The 25,154-nt window shown below is 43.2% G+C and overlaps 1 protein-coding gene and 1 pseudogene across 1 annotated transcript in view; both read right to left on the bottom strand.

Annotated features, from left to right (window-relative positions):
• Positions 1-419: 419 nt before the first annotated feature.
• Positions 420-1,449, bottom strand: LOC137217485 (protein FAM3C-like; annotated as a pseudogene).
• A 4,305-nt stretch (positions 1,450-5,754) lies between these two features.
• EFHC2 (EF-hand domain containing 2) overlaps positions 5,755-25,154 on the bottom strand; it is a 193,733-nt gene continuing 174,333 nt past the window's right edge. Inside the window, 4 exon segments of the mRNA XM_067722738.1 lie at positions 5,755-5,912; positions 8,871-8,985; positions 9,205-9,282; positions 14,461-14,548. Coding sequence (XP_067578839.1) covers positions 5,755-5,912; positions 8,871-8,985; positions 9,205-9,282; positions 14,461-14,548 — 439 coding nt within the window.

The following is a 25,154-nucleotide window of genomic DNA, read 5'->3' as shown; positions in this document are numbered from 1 at the left end:
TGAAGTGACACTACACTTCTCTTTCAAGAATGCCTCCTGTTGGATGTTGGAGGTTGAGCCCAAACTGCCAACCAGCTGTGTAAAGAAGGAAATGACCATTCAGATGGATGATGGCTAAACCAACTCCTAGGGTGTGTTCTGTGCAATTCATGCTACATGGATCTTAGTGAAATATGCTTCCTATGCCCAAAAGCAGTAAATCATTGTGCATCTGTGTGTGTGCATATACAAAATGTGTGTGTATTTCATGTGTGTGTATATATACATGTACACACACACACATATATATTTAGCCCAATATCTTTTTAATTTAAAAGATAGTATCATCAAAAGGCCATATATTATATATATATATATATATATATATATAAAACAAAGTCTCCTTCCTAAAATCCACGTTATTCCATGATAGATTTTCACAGCGACTACTATATATATCAATATATTTTTCAAATCTGTTCAGTTATCTATTGGGTAATGCTTTTAGAATTAAAAGATGCCATTATGATCACAGTCTGAACATTCTACCATTAGGGAGATGTGCTTAGAAATGGTTCAGTGATTTGCTCATTATGATGACTATTTACAAAGATGCCTATTTACATTAGCAATAAATAATCCTGATATCAAAAGAGATAATGGGCACGCACACACCGAGATGCCTGCATGCTCTTAAAATACTTACATGTAGTTTTTCGGTTAGGGCTTTCCCATTAGCAAGTGAAAGTGTGCTCCCTTCAATTTTCTCCACATCGGTCTGGCTTCTGGGGGATGCATCCTTCCATTTCTACAGCTTCGGGCCATCCTTCATATTTGTTTGTGTCCTTATTGTTCTTTATGTGCTGTTCAAAAGGGCTTTTTGTCTTAAGGCCTTATCCACCACAGAAGACCCAGTTGTCTCTAAAACCAAGATGAGTAATAGATGTACTCCCCAATTCAGCAATGAGCTGCCGGGCCTCATCATTGAGTTTGATTGCTCCATCACCATATGTTCCCATTAAGACTATTGTTTCATCTTGTATGGCCTTCAGAAACTCAATAAATGGGGCCACATTTCCTCCCCACATGTCAAAATATCTGCTGTCTATTAGATCTCCTGTTTTTCCATTTACCAAGGCAACATTGATCCCTCTTCCAACATTATTCTTAACACCACTCATTAAAACATTGTCCTCCAGGCAGAGGCTGCTCCACTTGCCATTTTAAAAGCAAAATGCTTCTCAGGGCAAGCTTTTGAGATCCCACATTTATATCTGGGAGGTTCTGTAGAACATGCAACTGCGTCCAATGCTTGCAAATAGATTTCCTAAACTTGCATCCATTTTTATTTCAAATACTTGAGAAATAACATAGAATGTCAGCAAAAATACTGCCACAGCTACCACCAACTTTGCAGCACCTGCTACCCTCATGTTTGCTTTTTCGGCCTAAGGCACTTTTCATTAAATAAGCTCCTCCAACTTAGAAGACACCAAAGCTTTAGAAGTGAGCCAAGACCGCCCTCCACAGAGTTCAAATGCAACATACAACTCCATCCCGCCTCTTTAGCGCACTCGGCCCCCATTTCCAACACGAGCTGAAGCCCCTGCGTGCCCCACGTGCCAGCCACTGGCCTGAGCGCCAGGCGCCGCGCCACCCCGCCCTCCACGGAGCCGGAGGACTGCTATATATTTCTTTTTAATCAATGAAGTCTGAGATCAATAGTCATTCAGTTCGACTATTCAACATGTCCTCAAAAGTTTCATTATAAAACTTAAAGCAATTTTCACTCTTAAGTGGTACAGTAGTCCCTCGGTATCTTATTGGTTCTGAGACCCCCTGCGCATACGAAAATCTGAGGATGCTCAAGTCCCTCACATAAAATGGTGTAGTATTTGCATATAACTTATGAACATCCTCCTGCATACTTTAAATCATCTCTAGATTACTTATAATACCTAATACAATGTAAATGCTATGTAAATAGTTGTAAATATAAATACTAAATATAAATATAATACCTAAATATAAATACTATGTAAATAGTTGGTGTGTGGCAAATTCTAGTTTTGCTTTTTGGAACTCTGGAATTTTTTTTCCAAATACTGTTGATCCATGGTTGGTTGAATCTGTGAATGCAGAACCCATGGATATGGAGGGCTGACTTTATTTTTAAATTTTACCATGTTATAGAAGAATATAGAACAAATATATACATTCAGAATCACTATTCCCTGATAGGTGTTTGTTTTTTTTTTTTGCGGTACGCGGGCCTCTCACTGTTGTGGCCTCTCCCATTGTGGAGCACAGGCTCCAGACGCACAGGCTCAGCAGCCATGGCTCACGGGCCCAGCCGCTCCGCGGCATGTGGGATCTTCCCGGACCGGGGCACGAACCCGTGTTCCCTGCATCGGCAGGTGGACTCTCAACCACTGTGCCACCAGGGAAGACCCTGATAGGTTTTTTTAAACACAAGTTTTCAATACAAAAAGAAATACATTATGCAACTCATAACATTACAATGAAATTATTTGGGTAAAGGATTCTCTCATGAAACAGGTCAATACTAGTAGATCCTTCCTCATACCTTATTAGGCAGCAAAAGTTTTGGTTTGTTTGGTTTTTTGTTTGTTTGTTTTTTGAGTAAGGAATCATGATTTAAATCCTAACAACAAAAGAAAAAGAAATAGAAGAACTTATACTGGAATAATGATAACTCAAGAATTTGGAGATGAGAATTAAATTTATTAGCAACAAGCCAAACTTGGGTAAATGAAACTCAAGTAAATACCCCGAGATTTGAAATTAAGGATAATTTAAGATGAAAAAATAATGTAGGGGAGCAAAATCTGCCACCCCAAAATGTGTCTCTCTGGCATGAAGATTATTTTGATTATTTTTTTTTATTGGGGTATAGTTGTTTTACAATGTTGTGTTAGTTTCTACTGTACAGCGAAGTGGAGTTCCCTGTGCTATACAGCAGGTTCTCATTAGTTATCTATTTTATACATATTAGTGTATATATGTTAATTCCAATCTCCCAATTCATCCCACCCCCCCCTTTCCCTTTTGGTGTCCATATGTTTGTTCTCCACATCTGTGTCTCTATTTCTGCCTTGCAAACCAGTTCATCTGTACCTAGAGACTGTCATACAGAGTTGATTATTTTTAAGAAACAAATGACTCAGGAGGCACTTTTACCTCCCCCTTAACTGCCTAAAAGAATTTAGATACAGGGCCCGTACCAAGAAGGGAGCTATCACCGTTAGATAACTACATGTGAGGTAGACAGGGAGGAACCTAGCAAAGTCTGTTTGTTAAAATTCCTCACTGTGTCCCATTGTTTCTGCATGGCCCTGCAAACATTTATTTACCAAACATTTGCTCTTTTCATCTTCCTGTGAATTGCTTTCCTTCCCTTTGCAGTCCCAGACCCCTAGCCCCTTCTCCTTAGCCCCTTAGTCAAGAATGACAGATAAACCTCATTTTGCCTGACTGTCTTTAGAATCTCCCATGTTTATATGGATTCCCTATACATACGTAACTAAATTTTGTTTTTTTCTCCTGTTAAGCTGTCTTAATCTCATTTTAATTATTCAACCAGCCAAAAGAACCTAGAAAGGTGGGAGGAAATTACCCCCCCCCAAAAAGTAACAATAATGCATTTCTTTTAACCCTGATCACTTTAAATCCCATGGCTCACACAATACCTTCCTGACTGCTCCAGCCCCCCTATACTCTCTCTCTAAAATCAATACCACTTCCCTCAAATTTATTTCCCTTTGTCACTTTTCTCCAGGTTCTAGGTGGGAATGACTTTTTCTGCCTAAATATCTGATAAATGCCACAGGCATATTTGCAGTGCTTGAGGAACCCAAGGTCTGTACACTGGCAATATGATATGGTGATTTATAATAAGAAATATATATTTGGTTTTTGTCCCCATTTCTGGCACAGAGTTCTTAAAACTCTTAGAATTTCCTAAGTGATGAGAGCGATAAGGTCTCTTTTGTTACGTTAATGAAACACGATTGAAAAGCACCAGGATGGGGGCTGGTTGCCAGTGGAGCCAACCACGTGATTAGAGGGTTGGAACTTTCAGTCCCCCGCCTCCACTCCCCATTCCCACACCTCCCGGGAGGGGAAAGGGGCGGGAATTTGAGTTTATTCACCAACGGCCAATGATTTAATCAATCGTGTCTCTATAAAGAAGCCCCTGTGAACACCAAAAATGACAGGGTTTGGAGAGCTTCTGAGTTGGCAAACACGTGGAGATGTGAGGAGAGTGGTGAGCCCAGAGAGGGCATGGAAGCTCTGTGCCCTTTCCACCATACCTTGCCCTATGCATCTCTACCATCTGGCTGTTCCTGAGTTATATCCTTTTTTAATAAACAGGTTATCTAGTAAGTGAAGTGTTTCTCTGAGTCCTATGAGCAGCCCCTCCCAAGGAGGAGGTCATGGGAACCTCCAATCCACAGCCAGTTGGTCAGAAGCACAGGCGACAATCTGGACTTGTGAATGGCATCTGAAGGAGGGGAGGTAGTCTTGTGGAACTGAGCCCGTAACCTGTGGGGATCTGAGGTTATCTCCAGGTAGATAGTGCCAGAACTGAGTTGACTTGCAGGACACTCAGCTGCTGTTGAGAATTGCTTGGTACGGGGGAAAAATACACACTGGAATTGATACCAGAATTGTAGCTGGCCCTCAGTTTTAGGGAGATTTTCACAGGTATCCGTTTAAATGAACTAACAGGAATCAAATTGGGATCTAAAGGAAGGAGGAAGCAGGAGATAAGAGTTAAGAAACTCAGGGGGATGGGGCATCGATAGAGTAGAGGGAAAAAGTATCTTCCTCATAATTTTGCCTGTAATTGGGTCCACCTAAAGGAATCACATGGCCAATCTCTTTGTAAAATAAAGAGGTCTTTGCTAACATGAGAAATCCCCTCACTACCACTGCCTAATTGTTCTAATAAATCTGCAAGTGCTCCAAACGTTACATAATATTTATGACTGGGCAGTGAGTTAAAATATTCTTTGTCCTCACTGACCTTTTATTCATCCCACACTACAAAATGCGAAGAAAACTCCAGATCATGTTGTTTCCCAGCAGTGCACATACATTTTAAGTGGAAATAACTGCATGGTAATTTTACAGCAGGTGAGCTCATCCACAGCAGTCAATCCCTCCTGTTTTAGACGGGAACGAGCCTGCTTGTATTTCTGTAAAACACCCCGCCTAAAGGTGCATGATCAGAATCTTAACTATCTGTGTGTAGCGGGTTCTGCCTGCACCTCTCCTGATCCTCTCACCCTTTCCACTTTGGCGCACACCCACCTAACTTCCAGCCATCAGCACCTGCACTCCTTCTCCTGAGACCTTCCCTTTGGCCGCTGAGGCCTGATTTGGCTGTCCCTGTAACATGCCACAAGTGCCTGGGAATTCATTATTTTCACCCACTTCAGGAGCAGCTCTCAAACAATGACAGGAGTTGACGGATGGGATAACGCTGAGGTACCTATCAGCCACTGCATCCCTGTGTTTCCCAGAGGCATTATGCTCCAGTCATTCACATTTTTACTGGTTTGATAATATGCCCTGTGTTAACTCCTTCTCTTCTATTTCTCACTTCCCTACTCCCTTGCTAGTTATTCCCTTCACTTCGTCCAAAAAACCATTTATACTCAAATCCTTGTCTCCGAGTCAGCTTCCAGAGGAAGCCAAAGATACTACGCAATTTTGCATTTTTCAAAATTAATAAAATGTCTATGAAAGTCACAGTACAGCTCGGAACAAAGCAACTTCTTGACAAACGGTGGACGGATCCAAAGTCTCCAGTGTGACTTCCAGGTAATTCCAGAGACGGTACCCAAATCTCAAAACAAAATTCAGTTTAATCTGGAGCATAAACAGCATGTGCCACGTAGCATTTTCTGGAAGAAGGAAGAACTATGAAATGCAGAGTGAAATTCGGCAATAATGCAAAATCATGACTCTAAAATGGCTGGAAATCATTGCCTACAAGAGGGCCCCATGACAGCTTTCAATCTGGCTGTCACTAGAGCTACTTAAGATGTCAGAGAAGTTGGCAATAAATTACTTATTCATCAATGGTGGAAAAAAATGTAGCTGCCGATCTGTAAAACCACATATCCTTGAAATGGGAAGCAAAGATGGCCCTGGATGGAAACCCAGTAAACAGCAGCTGCCCGGTGAGAACAGCAAAGCTGTGTGTGAGCTCATAGGCCCTGGATTTATTTGCTTTGACATTTTTAAAAGGAAATTTAATTGGATTATGTCTCCTTCTAGTTTAAAATTTTCTACTGTAGTACTGGCCACCAGATGCATGCGGGGAAAAGATTGGGAGCCAATTAAATTCCACGCTTCACTGAAACAAGGTTATTTTTATTCGTCCCAAATGTAAGGCTGATAGAGTCATGTTAGTGATTTCACTCTCTTACTCCCCCTCCGCTCAATCAAAAAAAGGATGTTTTTATCCATGAATTTGTAGAAAGATCCAGTACCGTGTATGGAATTAAAATTGTGGTTTTCTTGGATTTTCTTCCTTCTACTAGGTTGACGTGACCTTGGAAATAATCAAATTAAGTTGACAGAAATCATAAAAACAATGAAATTTCAGTAAAATCAAATGGAAATTAATTTGGGGAAGAAATTTTACAGATACTTGTTGAGATAATCAAGAGCATTCTGATGACATAAGGAAAAGCTCAAAACCAGGAGATTTGCCTATATGCCTATCCATTTCTGTCTTTACTGTAATGCCAGTATTTCACAATTGCTTCTCTTCGCCCTAGACAAAGCTTCAGTAGAGTTGTCATCTGTGTGACTGCAGCTGAAACACAGTTGTAACTTTTAAACAAGAAATGTTTCCTTGAAATTGCATTACGGGGCAAGTAAAGTTTTCAAGTAGACATGGACATTTTTTAGCTTTAGTGATAGCTTTATTCATACAATTCAAGTAGACATCATCCAACCCTTTAAATCACAGTAGACTCTGGAAGTTTCCTACTAGGTCACCGCTTTGTGTTACGTAATGAGTATGTGTTTACCAGTTATTTTTTTAAGTCTTATGAGAATGATTAATAATCTTTTATTTCAACTGTTAAATTCAACTTGAAATATTAGACATAACTTCGCTTACTTAAAGAGTTGGCACTAGCCCCTAACTATATAATCTTGACCTTTAGGAATGCCTTTGAGTCTCAGCTTCCTATCTATAAATTGGGAATGATACTTATTCTCACAAAATGCTTGGGATAATAAAGTGTCACAGGGTATTCCACCCTCTAAATACCAAAAGGAGATCCTCGACAAGTGGGGTGCCCAAAGATATGTCCCAAGGTGTATGCCACTGCCCCCTACTCCCCAGTGCCAAGGCTATATGTCACCCTGTTGTGACAAGGGGAAACTTTAGAGCCAATTGTTAATGCTTCTGCAGCTCTCGTGCTCGTAAAATGAAGCCACATCCAATTTTTCTCAGAAACGTCAAAGGATAAGATGCCAGTCACACAGTGCAAGTTATAAAGTTTATAGGAGAACTGATTTCGTGTTATTTTTAAAAACGTGACTTCTGAGATTAACCAGGCAGGCTCTAAACAGCGGGACCTCTTTTGCCAGTTTTACAGCTACCATCTGTGAGCAAGCACAATAGAATGGAATTGGGGTCTCTAGGCCGTGACAGCACCAGGGCAACATGCTGAGACCACAGATAGTCACATAATGGAGTGAGAATTAAATTACAGCCCCAGTGGCTCACCATGGGCTGCTGTGGAGGACAGGCAGAGGCCCGGCCAAGGGAGCTCCTGAGAATCCAGGCCACAGGCCACAGTCAACAATCCTGGTGGGTGACAGTCAGCTTCCACCCATCCACACAGGGAAACCTCTCACTAACTCAAAGCTGGACTCGCTACAACCACAGTCCTCTCTGTGAATTTTGCTGCTTTGTTGTTGGTACCCAGGCCTACTAGCTGATGCCATGTAACAATCACATGTAGGTGGAGCCCCATCGGAGTCAGAAGGACCAGTCCTAACATCCAGTAGACCCAGCTTCAGGAGCTGTTAATCTTAAAAGCTGGCTGTGAGGCTTGCTCACTGGAGCCCCAGTCTTTACTCTGGTAACAGACTGTACTGGCTCATCCTCCATTTGCCCCTCAAGATCCATCTTTTGCCCTTCTCACCAAGCTCTCTGCCCTGGGAGACTGACCTCTGTGGACCGCATCACTTCTCGAGCTTCCTTGGTTCTCTGGCTTCCAAATGGGTCCAGCCAATGGGAAGCAGCGAGAGGTCAGGGTATTGATTCCACTTCCCCTCTCCCTGCTTCTTCCCTGCCCAACCACGCTCTTCCACTGGGCTCCAGTAATACCAGTCCCTCCCTGCTTCTCCAGACCCAGGGATGGTAAAGGCTTCCCACTCTAGCTAGGCCCTGGGCACTCCACTGCCCTGATTGGTTCCCTTAACCCTACCCTCTCCTCTGTCAATAGTCCCTGCATTAAATCCATATCCCGACTCCTCTGAGTGGGCCATGTGTCTCCTGCTAGAACCTCACTGGTACAGGGACTCAGCCTGCTCTGTCCCCTGGTCGTGGCTGAAGGCTTGGTTCAAGCCTGCTGACTGGCCCCCTCTGGTTGCTGAATAGTGCTAACTTCAGGATTCCCCATCACTGTGCTCCCTGTTTTGGAGAGACTCCCTGCTAGAACTCCCTGTGGCGCTGCCCTTCCAATCCCAAGTACTGTGTACCAGACCACCCCCCTACTCAGCCTGTGGTTGGCTAAAGCCCACAGCTAAGCGGCCTCTTTTCATTTCTCAGTAAGATCCCTAGTTCAGGGAAGAGAGCCTGTTGAGGACAACATTCAGCCCGAGAGTAAGGATACCCGGTTCCGAGTGGAGGCTGGTGACTCCTGGAACTTCAGCCAGAGACAGCTTGTCCAGCTCATACACTGGAGGAAGCACGCAGCCGCCCCACTGCTGGCTTCCACCTGGGCCATACTTCCACACAGGAGTTCAGCCTGCCATTCCTTGTTCTCAACAGAACTTTAACCTGTCACGTCACATTCAAGGCTGGGTCACTTTCACAACCTGGTGGATCTTGTCCTGAAGTCCCACATATGATTTTTGGGCTACAGCAGACTCCCTAAGTGTTGGCAATCCCCAAAGCTCGAAGTGAGAGGTTTTCTTTGCCCAACTGGGCCCCACAGACCTACACACCTGGTCCAGCTCCTCTACCACTTCCTCTTCTGCCATAATCACGGCCTCTTCTGGCATAACCTCTTTCTTGTCAGTTCCCTGCCACGGGTGAAAGCTCAGACAATAACAGAGGAGCAGGTGTGTGGAGAAGGCTGTGCCACAGGCCAGGCCTCCAGTTCATACCAAGAATAATCAAGAGTGGTTGGTTGCCAAGACATGATATACCATCCAGAATCCCCTTGAGGAAGGACTTGGTGGGCCAGGTGCTGGGAGACCCCTTCAGGGATTACCTCAGCTACAGAGCTGTCTTGGCTGCAAAGAGCCACATTACCGCAGGTCATACCCCTTTCTAAACCAACCCACAGGGATAAAGTCCAGGCCATTTTGGCCCAACTCAGGACAGCTCTGAAAGGCCATTCTAGCTCCAGAGTTCCCTTCGGACCAGCCAAGGCTGTCTTTGGACCTGCATCGAAGCTCAACTTCTCCCTCTGCCCACTCCTATGTCCCTCCCCTCCCTTCCACAGGTATTGATCCCAAGGACACTCCCAAGTAAATATACTGCACATTAAACCCCATCTGCTTCCTGGAGAACCCAACCTGTGACAGGCTCTGACCCAGAGTGTCTCAGGGCATTATTAGATATTAACATTTAGGTACACTTACATGGTTCAGGAGATACTATACTTTTCATTACTCATTCTACTCTCTGAACTATGCAATATTACGCTCAACCCATTTACACTAAATATTTTCACATAGATTACAGACTCACTGATACCATTCCCAAGCTATCTTATATCCTCTTTAATGGAACGATAGCAAGCTCAGGAGTACCAGAGTGCTTCAGACTCTGGAATTTAGTTAAGTTCTCATTATTGGTTAAATTGATTAGGTACTATTTGATAACTATGTTCTTCCTTTTTTTAAAAAAAAACTGGCTGAAAAAGAACGGCCCCATCCAAATGTCTCCCACAGACTGAACTGCTTCTAGGCTTGGTCATCAGAATTGACAAGAGGCCCTAAGACTAAAGTTCTTTTCACCATAAATGAGTAACAATTGAAAGAGCTGACTTACTGCTAAAGCACAGGCCCTATCTGATGCTACACTGCTGTTCTAACCCTTTTTTTTGGGGGGGGGGTACGCGGGCCTCTCACTGTTGCGGCCTCTCCCGTTGCAGAGCACAGGCTCCGGACATGCAGGCTCAGTGGCCATGGTTCACGGGCCCAGCCGCTCCACGGCATGTGGGATCTTCCCGGACCGGGGCACGAACTCGTGTCCCCTGCATCGGCAGGCGGACTCTCAACCACTGCGCCACCAGGGAAGCCCAGCTGTTCTAACTCTTACGTTTAACGATAGAATCACTGATCTTAGTCCTCAAGGCCCAGCCCACTGACTTGAGGATGTAAGACATCTCCATTTTATGAACAACAGTAATAGCTAACATTTAAGCTGTTACTATGGGACAGGTACTGTGATAAGTGTCTCACGTGTATCAATTCAATCCTTACAAGCAACCTGACAGAAGCACTACTTTTATCTCCATTTTTGAGATGGGGCAATGTGAAAGGTTGAATAACTTACACAGTCACCCAGTGAGTCAATCATAGAGCTAAGGATTTGAGCTCAGCTTCATCTGATTCCAGACCTTCTGCTCTACACTATCTCTCTAAAGAACCTGAGGTCCATGGCTCAGTAACTGCCCCAGTTGACAGAGTAGGTAAGAGATGAAATGGGGGAGGGGTGGCTAAAGGGAAAGTGGATCTCTGGCCTTTCCATGCACTGACTCTTCTTCCAACATGGGTGGTGATCCTTTTGTAGGTCCTTAAGTCAATTTAATGGGTAATGAACTATATTCAAAAGAAAGAAAGAAGGCAGGAGGAGACAAAAGAAAAGAGAAAGGAAAGAAAAAAATCATACATCATCACATGCAGTTAGAATAGTATTGTTTCATGAGACGTTTGGGCCATTGTATATGTGCATGCTGGGTTGCTAGGGAAAAATGTCTTTCTTACTGTAGGTTGTAGTACCAAAAGGTAATTAAATTTCATTCAAGCTCAACAGTCATCAGGAAAATAAAAATTCAAGTAACAAGATACCACGTTTTCAAAGGCAAAAATGTAAAAATAACTTGAATGCCTATCAATAGAGAAATGGATGAATAAATGATTCCATATTCATACTACAGTATTAAAGAATGGCTTAGGTCTACACATATTAAACTAGAGAAATGTCCCATGGTGTACTATTAAGAAAAACACACTGCAGATAAATGCCTGTGGTATGATTATATTTTTGTGCATGAAATGATGAAACCCCCAATCCATAGGTAAACATTTGGGTGGTGGATTGGGTGGAATGGAAAAGGAGAGAAGGAGGAAGTAAGGAAAAAAACACAACAAAGGCCGTTGCTAACTAGCAAAAATAAGTATGTGTATCTCTCAGGATCCCAGAAGAAATAGCAGACATATGCAAACTGTGTAAATTGAGAAGAGTTTAATAAAGAGACTATTTACAAAGTTGTGGCAAGTGTTTAGGAAAAGCAACAAGGGATCCTCCAGACCCTCAGGGACTGTTGCCACCACCTGGGGCTGAAGGGGCACGTGAGGGTGGCTGCCAGAGCCCGGAGTAGACAGCTATGTGGAGAGACCCTCCAGACAGGTACTGTGGCCCTGGGCAGGAGGAGGCAGTCAATCTCTTGTGACTGTCAGGGAGGGAGATGACTTTTATCTCGTCCCACCCTCCACTCTCCTGCTGGTGCGTCCCATTGGCTCCCCCAACTGGAGGCCAGAGGGCTAGGGGTCCCATTGATGAAGCCCGCAAAGATCAGCTGTCTAGGATTCAGAGCAGGGTAGATGAGGTTGGAGAGAAGTCCCAATGGGACAAATGGATGATATCCGACACAGAATACTGTAACATTAAATGAAAAGGTGGAATATAAACTCCATCTATCATTGTTCTTTTTACATGTAAAAATTACATATTTGCATGGATACGAATTAAAAGGTTACCAAATGACAGTATTTATTTGTTTTGTGATAGTATCTTGGACTTTAGTTAATTAAATCCAATATCTTCAATACGATTGTACTTAAATGATTTTTTCCTTTTCCATGCTTTGCGGTAAAACAGACCTGAGTTAAAATTCTAACTCTACCATACCCTGGCTCTTCCCCTAACTTCCTCATCTCTAAAATGGGAATGATAAAAGTATCTACTGTGGGCTTCCCTGGTGGCGCAGTGGTTGAGAGTCCGCCTGCCGATGCAGGGGACGTGGGTTCATGCCCCGGTCCGGGAAGATCCCACATGCCGCGGAGCGGCTGGGCCTGTGAGCCATGGCCGCTGAGCCTGCGCGTCCGGAGCCTGTGCTCCGCAACGGGAGAGGCCGCAACAGTGAGAGGCCCGCGTACCGCAACAACAACAACAACAACAAAAGTATCTACTGTGACAGGGTGGGAGAGTGGCATGGACATATATACACTACCAAACGTGAAATGGATGGCTGGTGGGAGGCAGCCGCATAGCGCAGGGAGAAAGGCTCGGTGCTTTGTGAACAACTGGAGGGATGGGATAGGGAGGGTGGGAGGGAGGGAGACGCAAGAGGGAAGGGATATGGGAACATATGTATATGTGTAACTGATTCACTTTGTTATAAAGCAGAAACTAACATCATTGTAAGGCAATTATACTCCAATAAGGATGTTAAAAAAAAAATCTACCCTCAGAAAGTTGCTCTGAGGATTAAATGAGCGAATAGATTTTGAGGTCTTAGAACAGTGCTTGACACATAGTAAATGCTTTAAAGTGTTTGCTGTTGTTATGGTGACGAAGGGTCGTCAAGAGCCTCCTACAGGGTCTACTTGTCTCCTTGTCCTCTCTCCAATCTACCCACCACCCAACCAGAGCAAGCTCCCTTTAAAGGGCATACCTGATCATGTCACTCTCTTCCTTGAAATTTGTCCACGGTCTGCAGACTTTGTAGGACGATACTCAGACCTCACCCGTGCAGCTGTCTCCAGCTTCATTCATCTCCACTCCTCCCTCTGTGCCTCCATCCCAGCCACACCAATTCTTTCCGGTTCTGCACAAGAGCCGCGTTGTCCCATGCCCTAGAGCCTCTGTTGGGAATGCCTCTGGGCATACCATGCCACTTTTCCTACCTAGCTCTTACTATTCGTCACTGAAATTTCAAGCATCATCTCCCCTAACACTTCCTGTGCCCCCCAACCCTCCTTAAGGTAGCAATAATGACTGTCTCTAGACCCCAGCGCAGAGCATAGAAACTGCTGAGAGTGGATACTTAAACATGATTTGTCTGAGAATTAAATTTATAAATGAATGAGTTAAGTAATTGCCCCAAATTCACTCAGCTACGTAAGTGGCAGAGCCAGAGTTCAGCCCCAGCTCTGTTTGACTCCAAAGGCCATCAGTGTCTCCCAATCATCTGGAAGTTCTAAGGCTGCCTGACACTCCAGAGTAGCTGCATGCCTGAGGGAACTCCCCAAGGGCACTAGACCAGTTCAGGCCAGAATGAGCTGGTCATCAGAGACCGGGAGGAATAAATGCCTCCTTTCTGGGAGTATCAACCACATGACATTTGCTTTATCAAGGGACTTTCCCAAGAAAATCAATTTCTGGAGCATGTTAAAATATAAACAAACCACCACCCACCCACCCACTCCTTAAAGACAATTGGTCCAAAGAGATCTTAGAGAATTCAGACAATTCCACAATGTTGAGAGCATCATCCGATCACATGAACTCTGTTTTCCCTAACCAAGCATTTTCCTACTGAATTTTTATTTTAAATTTGGCCCCACTATGAAATATACATGTCCATACTATAATGTTTCACCCAAGGCAAACCTGCGTGCACAGCCGCAAACACACTGGGGATTCTTGACATATGCACTATTTGAGACTTGCTCTTGTAGCTTATGATGATATTACCAGAATCCCTTGATAACAGTGTTTGTATCTATTTATAACTGTAACCTATTATCCTATTTTCCATATAATTGGATACGACTTGGGTTAAAAAACATTCAGCTGCATAAGAAAAATCACGCTCTTATACAGCAGATGTTCACTCATTATGGAAAGTGAATTAGACTTTAACACAAATACCCAGAAATACATAGTCCTCTTTCCAAAAGCACTGATGTTACTATTTTACATTGAAAAATAATTTTAAGATAAAGGATATTAAAAACACAAGGGAGGTAGCCACAGCTGGTTTTTAAAACAGGTGTTACTTTTACCTCTTTAATGTATCATACTGCTTCCAATTCGGGCATCGGAGTCACTCTCCAGTTCAGGGCACAGAAAAATGACTCGTAATTTATTTGTTTTTCACTGTCTTCAAACCTAAAAATATAATTATAACATATGATTTGACTCAATCTGCAGATTTCAGGACCAAACTGTCAGCTTAAATCCACCATGAAAACATACTACTAGATGTGCTTCAATACCGATATTTTTCTTATTTCTTATTACCTTGTTTTCTGTTTCGAACCCTCCAGAATGTAAATTCTTTGAGAGCAGAGACCTCACACATCTAATTCACCAAAGTATCCCCAGGACCTAGATCAATGCTGGCACATAGTAAGTGTTCAACAAATACTTGTTGCAGTTGCCATAGAAACAAATTAATTTATTCAGCAGCTAAGACTATTGTTATATTTTGTTAACAGTACTGAAGCTCCTCTTAGTTTAACAGGTTGATACTATGTCAGTAAAAATTTTAAAACGTCTTCATTTTTCTTAAATTGTATGCCTTTTAAATCTTTAAAGCAAGCCTAGATTCATTTTGTCTACTAATATATTTTTAGGAAAAATAAAAGGCACTTTAATCATTTATCATGTAGCCATTAAAAGGGGTTATGTAGATCCATATATGTTGTCATGGAAATGTGTTAATAATATATTGTTGAGTGGAAAGGAGGTTATAAAATAGAATGTAGAGTTATGGTCTCACTTTAGGTTTATATTTGTACAAAACAACATTTAAAAAGTCTAGCAACAATACACGGAATTATTAAGAACAGCTACCTGTAGCAAGAGAGATTATAATTTTTGCTTTTTCTTTAGACTTTTCTGTATCATCTGAATAGCTTTAAATTCATAATCAGAAGATATTAAGCCCATTTTCGTTTTGAAAAACAACAACAACAACAAATGATTACCCTGCACCATAAAACTGTAGGTCAAAAATAACTAATCTGTTTGACTGCTATTTCCTAATTATGGAAATTGACTTAAATTTATCCTTAACCATAATAGAGTTTTGGCAATTAAGACCCCCAAATTTCAAGACAATTGCTATAATGACCTAAACACAGACAAAATACTTCTTACTGTAATACCTCAATGCTATTTTTCTATTCTGAATTTGACCACCTCTGGCAATTTCTAAGGCTAAATACATACTGGTTATGTAACACGATTTTTTTGAAGAAAAAGACAAAGGTGGTCACTAAGGCACTGTTACAAGCACCCTGCTCCAGGCTCCTGCCCTTCTCTCAGGACCTCTAACTCAACACGCCCCTCCAACCAGCAAGTGAGGTGCGCAAAGTTACTACTGCAAGGATGAACAGAGGATAATTAATTATAAGAAAACTCAGTGATAACAGAAGCAGGAAAAAAAAACCTATTCATAATCAGTCAAAAGGCTTTTCTCTTTTTTTTAATCAAAGCATGAAGAAAATAATAGCTCGTATTTATAAACTAATAACAATTAGCAGCAATAAATTAAATGTTACGTGATGAAGTTACATAGACTCATTAAGCTAAACAAAGTAGAATAAACAGAGTGATCAGAAGAGGGGAAAGGGAATTCAGTCATTCTTTTGTGTACATTTTCTTTGGCCAAGGATTCTGGGATACAACTCCAGTATGCTGCCCCCTACCACTGTTTATCCTTTGAATTTTGGCTCACTCGTCATTTGAACTCATTGAAAGGACATGTTCTGTTTATGGAAATATTTGTAGCCAAAATGCAGGACCATTATGTCTTTTATTTGCATGTGTTTAGGGAGAAGAACTAAAACTCAATCAATTAAAGATATTTTGTAAGAAACTCCTTTAGCATGGTGCATCGAAGAAAAGTATTCCCTAATACTCTGAATAGGAGCTGAGGTCACAGAATGAGATCATGGAGGGCCTTTGACTTTCATACTAAGGACAACTAAGAGCCATTGGAGTATATTGTATAGAACAGTTACTAGATCTAAGTTATATTTTCTGAAGATCACTCTAGCTGATATATTGCAACTACAATGTAGGGGCAAGGCCAAAGTGGCAAGGGCAGTTAGCGGTCTTCTGCAGTAATCCGGACAAGAGATAATGGTGGCTTAGGTGACAGTGGTGGCAGTGGAGGGAGGGCAGTGAGGAGTGGTGAAGCCTGAATATATTTTGAGTGTAAGACTCCTGAAGGATTGCATATAGTGTATAGGGGAGGTGAGGGGGAGAATGAATAGGAACGGATTCAGGACAACTCCCAGGGTTTTACTTGAGCAACTGGAAAAACAGAGTTGCCCGAACTGAGATGGGAAGGACTGCAGGAGCTACAGGTTGGGAGAAAGACTGGGAGTTTGGTTTTGGATGTGTTACATTTTGATGGGAAGTGAGCAGTTGGGTATATGAGTCTGTAGTTCAGGGAAGATGTTTGAGGTAGAGATAGAAATGTGGGAGTCATTAGCATATAGATGATATTTAAACCCACCAGACTGGAAGACTGAATGAGGTCACCAATGAACAAAATTTCTTCATCTGTTCCTACAATACAGAATTTAATTGTTGGTAAATTCCCATCACATCAATGACAGGAGGCATGTATTGAATCCTAGAGGTTTCAGAAGTATAATATCCCAGTAATTTGGGAACCAGTCAAAAGACTACCAAACAGATTTAGAATTACACCATCCCTCATACACAGTCCACTAACCAGTCCTGAAGGTTCTACCACCATAGCATATCACAAGTCTCTTTCTCTCCATCTTTTCTACTATTCACTAATTCGAAGCCACCATCATCTCTCACCTGGATTACAGGAATAGCTTTTGTATCTTGGTCTTGCTGCTTCTATTCTTACCTTGCTGCAAACCATCCTCCACCAGAATGATCTTTCTAAAACATAGATGTGATCAATTACTTCCTTGTTTACAACTGTGCAATGGCTTTCCAATCCACTTAGAACGCAAGCTGAACTCCTTACCAGGGTTTATAAAACCGCACATAATCTGGTCCCTGCTGACCTCTCTGACCTCCTCTGAAAACTCTCTCCTGTTCACAATGTTCCAGGTACACCAGCTTTCTTCTTGCTCTCTGAGCATACCAAGATCGTTCCCAGCAATGCAAGGCATTTGCACCTTCTGGTTCCTTTGTCTGGAAAGTCTCAATTCCAAAGTCTCAATTCAAAGGCCTCAGAAAGGCCTTCCTGCAGTTCCTCTTACCTAACCGAGTCCCCATGCCTAAGTCTGCATTTGCCCTGGATCATGGCACTGGATGGTACAGGAAAACTTCTGGAAGTCACCACTGGAAGTCCTATTATCACACCTCCTTACCAATTCGTCTTATATTTACTCATGCTCACCTGTTAACCCTGGGCCCCCAGCACTCTTTCCTGCCCAACTCATGATATGTCAGACTCAACACATCTAACAATTTACCCATCTCAAAAGATATTTGGGAAGGATATTCCTGAATCAAATGATATTCGGGAAGGATCAAAGGCTGTAAATGAAAGAGTACACAGCTTAGAAATGATGTACAAAATCTTTCTGAGGAAAAATGTTTGAAAGATTTAATCTTTCCAAAGTCCCAAAGCCAGGCCTCAGGGAAGAGTTGAGTCAATGTGGTAAAATACTCCAAGTTTCTCTTTTCAGTTCTGTCTTGGAGGATTTCAATGGATATGGGAATCCCCCCAAAAGGAGCAAGGGAGAAAAGAACAAAGAATCTTTCAATTAAAAGGGATAAAATTAGCCAATGCTTCTTGGAAGAATTCTTTGCTCTTGGGAAGTGGATAGAGTTGCAGTAAATCACGATGGGTCACTCACAAATATTTATCTCCCTTTCCCACCAAAATCTCACCAAAATGACAACAAAGAAATAAAAATAGGTGATAACCCCCAATGGCAAAGATAGCTGGAAAACAAGGCAACAGTGGACAAGAGATTTCAAAATCGTTTGCAAGATGGAAATCAGACTAAGGATTGGTAACTGGCTCGGCAGAGCTGAGGAAGGGAAGCTGAACTCGAAATGTCCATGGCAGAGGCAGGGGGCACTTAGAGATTAGCCAGTGTGGCCCACAAAACTTCTGAGAGGCTCAGCGATTACAGACTCCAGGTGCCAATAAAGGCAGGGATACGGTGGGGGCCGGAAAACAGGACTGTTTGAAAGCCTAAATAAAGCAAGAGCAGCTGAACCCTCAGGTATCTCCTTGTATACTGTACTCTTCCCTACAGGGGAGTGAGGCTTGTTCTCCAGAGAAATTCAACAAAAGCAGTTCTAGTCTTGGGGAGAGGAAGCATAATGGAGGGTAGAGAAGAACATTACACACTATACTGAACTTGGGTCTCTCAGCCCCTTTCCTTCTCCTTTTCTGTTTCCAGAACACCAGTGGCCATACTTAAATTCTCTTCCTTTCCCCTATCCCACCCTCCCTCCTAGCCCCGCAGGAGAAGATAGGATTCTCCTCTCAATACTCTGAATGGCCCCAAATTGTGGCTTCTGGGGATTACCTAATGAAAATGTGGGCTAGGAGATGACTCATGCAGTGAAACCCACTAATCAACAAGACCCACCCCCCAAAGCTTCCAACATTAAGGACAGAAGTCAAAACGGCAACAGGAAAAAAAAAAAAGGTATCAAGCAACATAGATAATTCAGGTAGCAGAGGGAAAGATGTGAGATAAGAGGATATATTACACCCACGAAAAAAGAACAGAAGACTAAAAATAGGAACCAAAAGTGTGCTCTTGGAATAAAAAACATGACAGTAGTAAATAGATGCAGAAGAAGGGGTGGAATGTAAAGTTGAGGAAACCCCTTAGTAAGGACATCATAATGACAAAGAAAAGTTGGGGAGAGAACGATCCAAATTCAAGAGAGCCAAAATCTTAATGATAGGAGTTCTCACAAGAGAAAAATAAAAATGGAGGAAAGGAAATTATTTTAAAATTAATGGAAAATTTATCAGAGCCAAAGGACAGAGTCTCCAGACCGGAAGGGCCCATAAACTGTTAAGCACAATGAATCTATATACACACACACACACACACACACACACACACACACACACACCACAAGCCCCATCATGAACTTCCAGAGCACCAGGAATAAAAAGACGATCCTAAGAGCATCCAGAAAGAACACCAGTAATGGGAATCAATATTATGCTAAATTCTCAAGCATCGTAACAGGAAGTAGTAGCAGTATCTAAAAATGAGAAATCCAGAAATAGCAGTACGTACATGCTATTTAAAGGTCTGCAGAAACAGCTAGAAGGACTGAAAGGCTGTTTCTTGAGAACGGGTCTGGGAGGTGGGGAGAGATGTGGCTGGAAACTGCTGTTGTCGGAATAAGCTTTTTAGAATGATTTGATTTTTTTTTTTTTTTTACTATAAGCATGTATCCGTTTGGCATAAATAAAAATGTAAGAAGTGTAAAAAGCAGACGAGAGACCTTGAAGCGTGCTTTCCAAGGTGGTGAACTTATACAAGTCAGACTTGGCAAGGCAGGAACACCACTCGTTGGGAGCATGTCCTGGTTTTCCTCCATGCTCCAGAACTCAGCACAGAGCTTCCTCCCCTGGACCACTGATACAGTGGGATTTTTCACGCCCTCATTTGCTACTATACACTACATCTACTATACGCTACCGTTAGATCAGGTTGTGAGAGAGAAAAGACTAGGATACAAAGGAGTGTTGCAGCTCTAAAAACAGTCCAGGTTGGAGAAGGAGCTGAGAGGGAGAAGTTTGGAGACGGAGAAACGCTTGACTATTAGGGGAGTGAAGACAAGTAGGTCAATTTCCCCTGAATACTATCTCCCCAGCCGTCCCTCCTGCCTCATGACTACAGGTAATCATTCACCAAATCCTCTCCATCCTTTCAAAGTATTTTGGAAAAGCCCATGAATCGTATAGAAAATGGATCTCCTTACTTCAGGGTCGTGCTGTGCTTCTGATCAAAAATGTTAGCATCCTGGTTTTCCACCTGAATCCCCTACTTCGCTCCTTGCCAAATGACATTTGACTCTTGCTTAGACTCTGATTCATGGTCAAAGGACAAAGACTTGCCACTATGGAGGAAATTCTTTTGAAAAGGCTGTGAAGGCGATTCCAAAGAAGAGCTTTCTATGGCGACATTGTTGGAATCAGCGCACAGCCTTCCAGGGGGACTGCCCTAAAGGGCAACACTAATTCTGGCTTTCAAGTGTGTCGATGCTTGTTAAAAAGTCAGCCTCCTTACTTTAAAGTGCCAGCTCACAGTGCTAAAGTGTTTTCCTAAAACCTCCATAAATTCTTCTTTCCCTTTGATACTTGGGCAAGCCGCCATTTCCTTCCCTACACAAACTAAAGGAAGAAGAGGGAGGGAAGCCGATTTCTCCGCTTCTCCTCTAGATAATAATGAACCGCAAGCAGGCTTCCCAATGCCTTGCTAGGTGGGAGTTCTAAGAAGTGAGTCTAACGTGTCATTTGACAGGTACTCCTGGTCCCCCTCCCAAAAATGATGAATGGCTTGAAAACCGCAGAAGCCATCCATCTCCTTGCTGTGGGGAATAATCCTGATCTGCTTTATTTCCACCATCTGTGGAGGTAATAGGCGCAGCAGCTGTATTCTGCTGAAGAGTAACATGGGTCCCCCTCTGCCGCAAAGGCCATCTCATAACTTAGGGGAACGGGCTGGCGGCAGGACCAGGGCTGAAAGGGAGGGAGGGTAGTGAAGACAATTTTTGACTCACTTGGTTGTGTTTGGTTTCAGTTCATTACCCAACAAACCCAGGGGTGCACACTGAAACACCTGGTGAGAGTCTTAAAGACCAGACACTTAAGGAAAAGAAGTGGAGCTCTAGGCCACCCTACCCCGATGGCCACAAAAACTTAGGAGTCGGCAAGATGGCGCTGCCCAAGTTGCCAGTGAGTTAACTCCTGTGATCTCAAATCGCCAGACCTCTAAATTCCAATTGTGAGCCCAGCACAGATCTCCTTAGGGACCAAATCACCTTATATTTGAAAAGGTAGAAAGCATCTGTGTGTGTGTGTGTGTGTGTGTGTGTGTGTGTGAGAGAGAGAGAGAGAGAGAGAGAGAGAGAGAGAGAGAGAGAGAGAAGGAGAGGGACAGAAGAGGGTTTCTCTCTGAAAACTTCCCAGTGCACCAAACACTCTGCAACATTAGCAAGCACATGGTTCAACCCTTGCCCCTCAGCTTCACTGCCACGTATTGTTGGGTGAAATCACTTGAGCCCCAACCATGCCTCTGGGAGGGGGGCAGAGGGAGAGGCTGGGTAGAGTATAATGAGATGATTTTAAAGCCCTGTTAACTTTTTCCATTTTAACTGATATTTCTGGATGAGGCACCAGCTCTCTTGGGAGGCCAGTTCTAAGGCATTCCATGGAGCCCAAAGACAGCTGTAAAAGACTAGCTTGGGGCAGAGCTGCTGGGGAAAGAGTCGCACTTGAATTTCCAGCTATTCCAAGTCCCAATTCGGAAGGCTACAATTAGGGGAGGAGGCTGCCTCTTTACTCCCCAGTCCCATCAGGAACACAGTATGGAATGACCTCAGAATACTCCCTACTTCTTATGGTTTGAGAACCAGGATTTCTTGCTTATTAGTACTGAGGACATATTAATACCCTAATGAAGGCGGAGAGGGGTTGACTCCATTTACAGGGATCACCTGGGCAGAAGGCAGTAGGGCTGGACTTCAGAAGCAGCTCTGCTAGAAATCAAGCCCATGTGTTTCTCCCCGCTGCCCAGTGTACCAGCACAGGACAAGTCTCCGGGATTGCAAAGGTGAACGAGATATCGTTCCTACCCCTAGGAGCTCAGATAGAAACAAAGGTTTAGGGTATCTTAGGGAGCTGTCATTTTAATTCCATTACAGATCCATTCAGGCCTGAAGCAAGCTCTTTGAGTGAGAGAGTCTCCTTATACCTCAACGTTTGCACCCATGAAATGAGGTATCATGCCTACCATCCACTAAAATGTACCTTTTAATGGGCTCAAGGATTTACAAGACATTCTAGGGCCCTAGGCACTATGTCAATACAGAGTGCCACTCCTATTATGAACGGGTAGTAGCTACCACTATCGAACATTTAAGTCTGATGCTCTGTGCATTAGTGAAACGACTTCTGACTTCATTTGGCAAGTAAAGTGACCTCATACCAGCTACCACAGCACAAACTGACAGGGGCTGGGTAACCAGATGTGAAGAGATTTTGAAGTGCTGATTCCAGCAGGACTCGCGCTCATAAGGAAAAGACCTAACTGAATCACAAGAAAAATGGAAATGGAGTAGAGGCGAAATCTTCGTACCCACATGCCGGGTCAGGAGAAATTCACAGGTAACAATCTGGAGTGGGTGAAAGAAATCATCCGAATCTTTAACCACGTAGGTTTTCATCTCCTGATCTGAATTCACACAGCAGCGGGGCTCTACAGATGCTCAACAGCTGCCCAGCTCCATCCCAAGGCAGGTAAAACTGCCCCTGGGCAGAGTGTGTGCTGAACCAAGTCAACAAACTCCGGGCCTGTCTCCCACGGGAGACTGCAGACGTCAGAGGGGCTCTGGCTTAGCGTGCCACAGGAGGGCTGTGTAGAAAGAGAGTCTGGTCAAGGCTCTGGAAAGCCCTGTAGAGTCTGTGGGGAACAATAAGAATGCAGAATATAAATGTAAGCTGCAGGCTGATGGGCCCATTAGGAATTAGGGCAGTCTTTGAAAGGAATCTGCGGAGATGATGCAAAACACCAAGCATGTGACCCAAATCGTGGCAGGGCATATTGGAGGGAGAGGGGAATGGGAATGAGACATTTTCTAATCTGATTAGTCTGAAGTTTCCCCTGAGTGTGGAGAAGGGTCAGTGCACAATTAGAGGCAAAGTTAGACTGCTTAGTGGCTCAGAGGGATGACCTCCTCAGAGCTAAGCCGGGCTCAGAGGCGGATGTGATCTGAGACTGAACCGGCTTCGCAACGAGTTGGGGAATCGTCTTTCTGCCTTTAATGTCAAATCGTCAAGGCAAAGACAAAACAGTCTGCTGAGAGGATGAGAGGATGATGACTTGGTGGCCTCAGTGCTGGATAGGAAACATCTAGGTCCCCCGGAGGCCAGGCTCCCACATTACTGGACTTTCCAGGACAACTCATCCTCGAGGCCATCAAGAGATAATCTAATAAACATCCGCAGCTTCCTGACTAGAAGACAGCTTAATGTGTGAAAGGCATTCAGATCCAACTGTTTAAAAACAAGGCTTCCTCTATGTGGAAGGATGCAGGTCTCTTCCAGTTCATTTCTAAGTCAGAGTGTGTGGTCTACGGTCCCTGATGGAAACTCCTCTCCTAGTCCCCAGTCAGTACTTAGTACCAGGTGCTATGGCACTGGGGAATTTATGTACGTTATCTCAAGTCACTCTGAGAACCGCGAGGAAGTAGGTGGTGTTATCTCATTCTAGAGGTAAGGAATCTGGGGTTCAGGCAGGTCAAAAATCTTGCACAAGATTACACAGCTAGCAAGTAGATTCAAAGAATATAGGAGACAAGGTAGGGGTAAAACTGTCAAGATGTGACAGGCCACTGCTTATTTTTAGGCAGTAAATCAAACAGGTTAGAAGCAGGTCTCTGTATCTAAGTGGATCAAATGTCTAGTCACAAGTCTTCATTACAAGGTAAGAGACAAAAAAAGGAAACATAAATAGTGCGGTGAGAATCCTTAGGAGGAGATAATCACCGCCAGGCAAGCAAATCCAAGAGGGCTTCATGGATACGGTGCTATTTGAAACGGGTCATAAAGAACAAGCTTTCAGCGGGTGAAGAAAATTGGAAGCTAGTTCCTACTGAAGAAACAGCAAGAGAAAAGGCAAAAAAGTGGGAATGCAGGAGGAATACATGTGAAATGCTAAATGAGCCATTTGGCTGGACTGTTGGGAATGAGAAGACGAGCTTTGGGAATGTGATAACTGTGGAGAAACTGAGCTCCTAAGCCTGCCTATTTCATCTCAGGTCCTTTACACCGGGATGGCCTATTTATCCCTCATACTGCTGCTAGCAAATGAAAGCAAATAGAGCTGATAGTCTAGAAGATAACCCCAGGTCAATCCAATGCATATACACACATCCAACTGAATTGGCCTCTTCTTGATTCCCCTCCTGATACCTTGGACTCTAGTTCTCCCACATGGGATTTAGTTTTGTCTGCTTCCTTTTGTTTCTTTTTTTGTCTCAGATGAGGACTCCCCACTCCAGCCCCTGCTTGAGAATAAATGCCCTAGTGGCAACCCTAAGCCCCACAATGGAGAAGGGGGAGAAGGAGCTCAAAGCTAAGGAGTTTGGTCATTCCTCAGAGAACAAAAAAATGGTACAGAAGGCTTATGAATAGAAGAGTGACACTATGATATTCTTGCTCTTAGAAGGTACTTAGCTGCAAGACGTAAAGATGGATTTAAAAATTTAGAGGCCATTGGAAGAAAGACCAATGTGGAAGCCCTGCCAACAGTCAAGAAGAAAGGTGGGTCAGAACAAGAGTGAAGATGGCGGGAATGGAGGGGAGAGAGTAGATGCAAGGAGTAGAAAGGAGGTAGGACTGTCAAGACATTCTAATCTACTGGCTAGTTGTAGACAATAATTCAAAATGGTTAGAAGCAGAAGATGTGCATTTTAAAGGTTCAGGGGTTAAGTCACAGCTCTTCTTTTTCTAGACTACGTGACTTTAGGCAAAATTTTATCTCTCTAGACCTCAGCATCCTCTTGT

The sequence above is a fragment of the Pseudorca crassidens genome, chromosome X, assembly GCF_039906515.1.
Source record: "Pseudorca crassidens isolate mPseCra1 chromosome X, mPseCra1.hap1, whole genome shotgun sequence".
Lineage (NCBI taxonomy): Eukaryota > Metazoa > Chordata > Mammalia > Artiodactyla > Delphinidae > Pseudorca > Pseudorca crassidens.
Note: the sequence above shows the minus strand (reverse complement) of the source record. Positions and strands in the feature narration are given on the sequence as shown.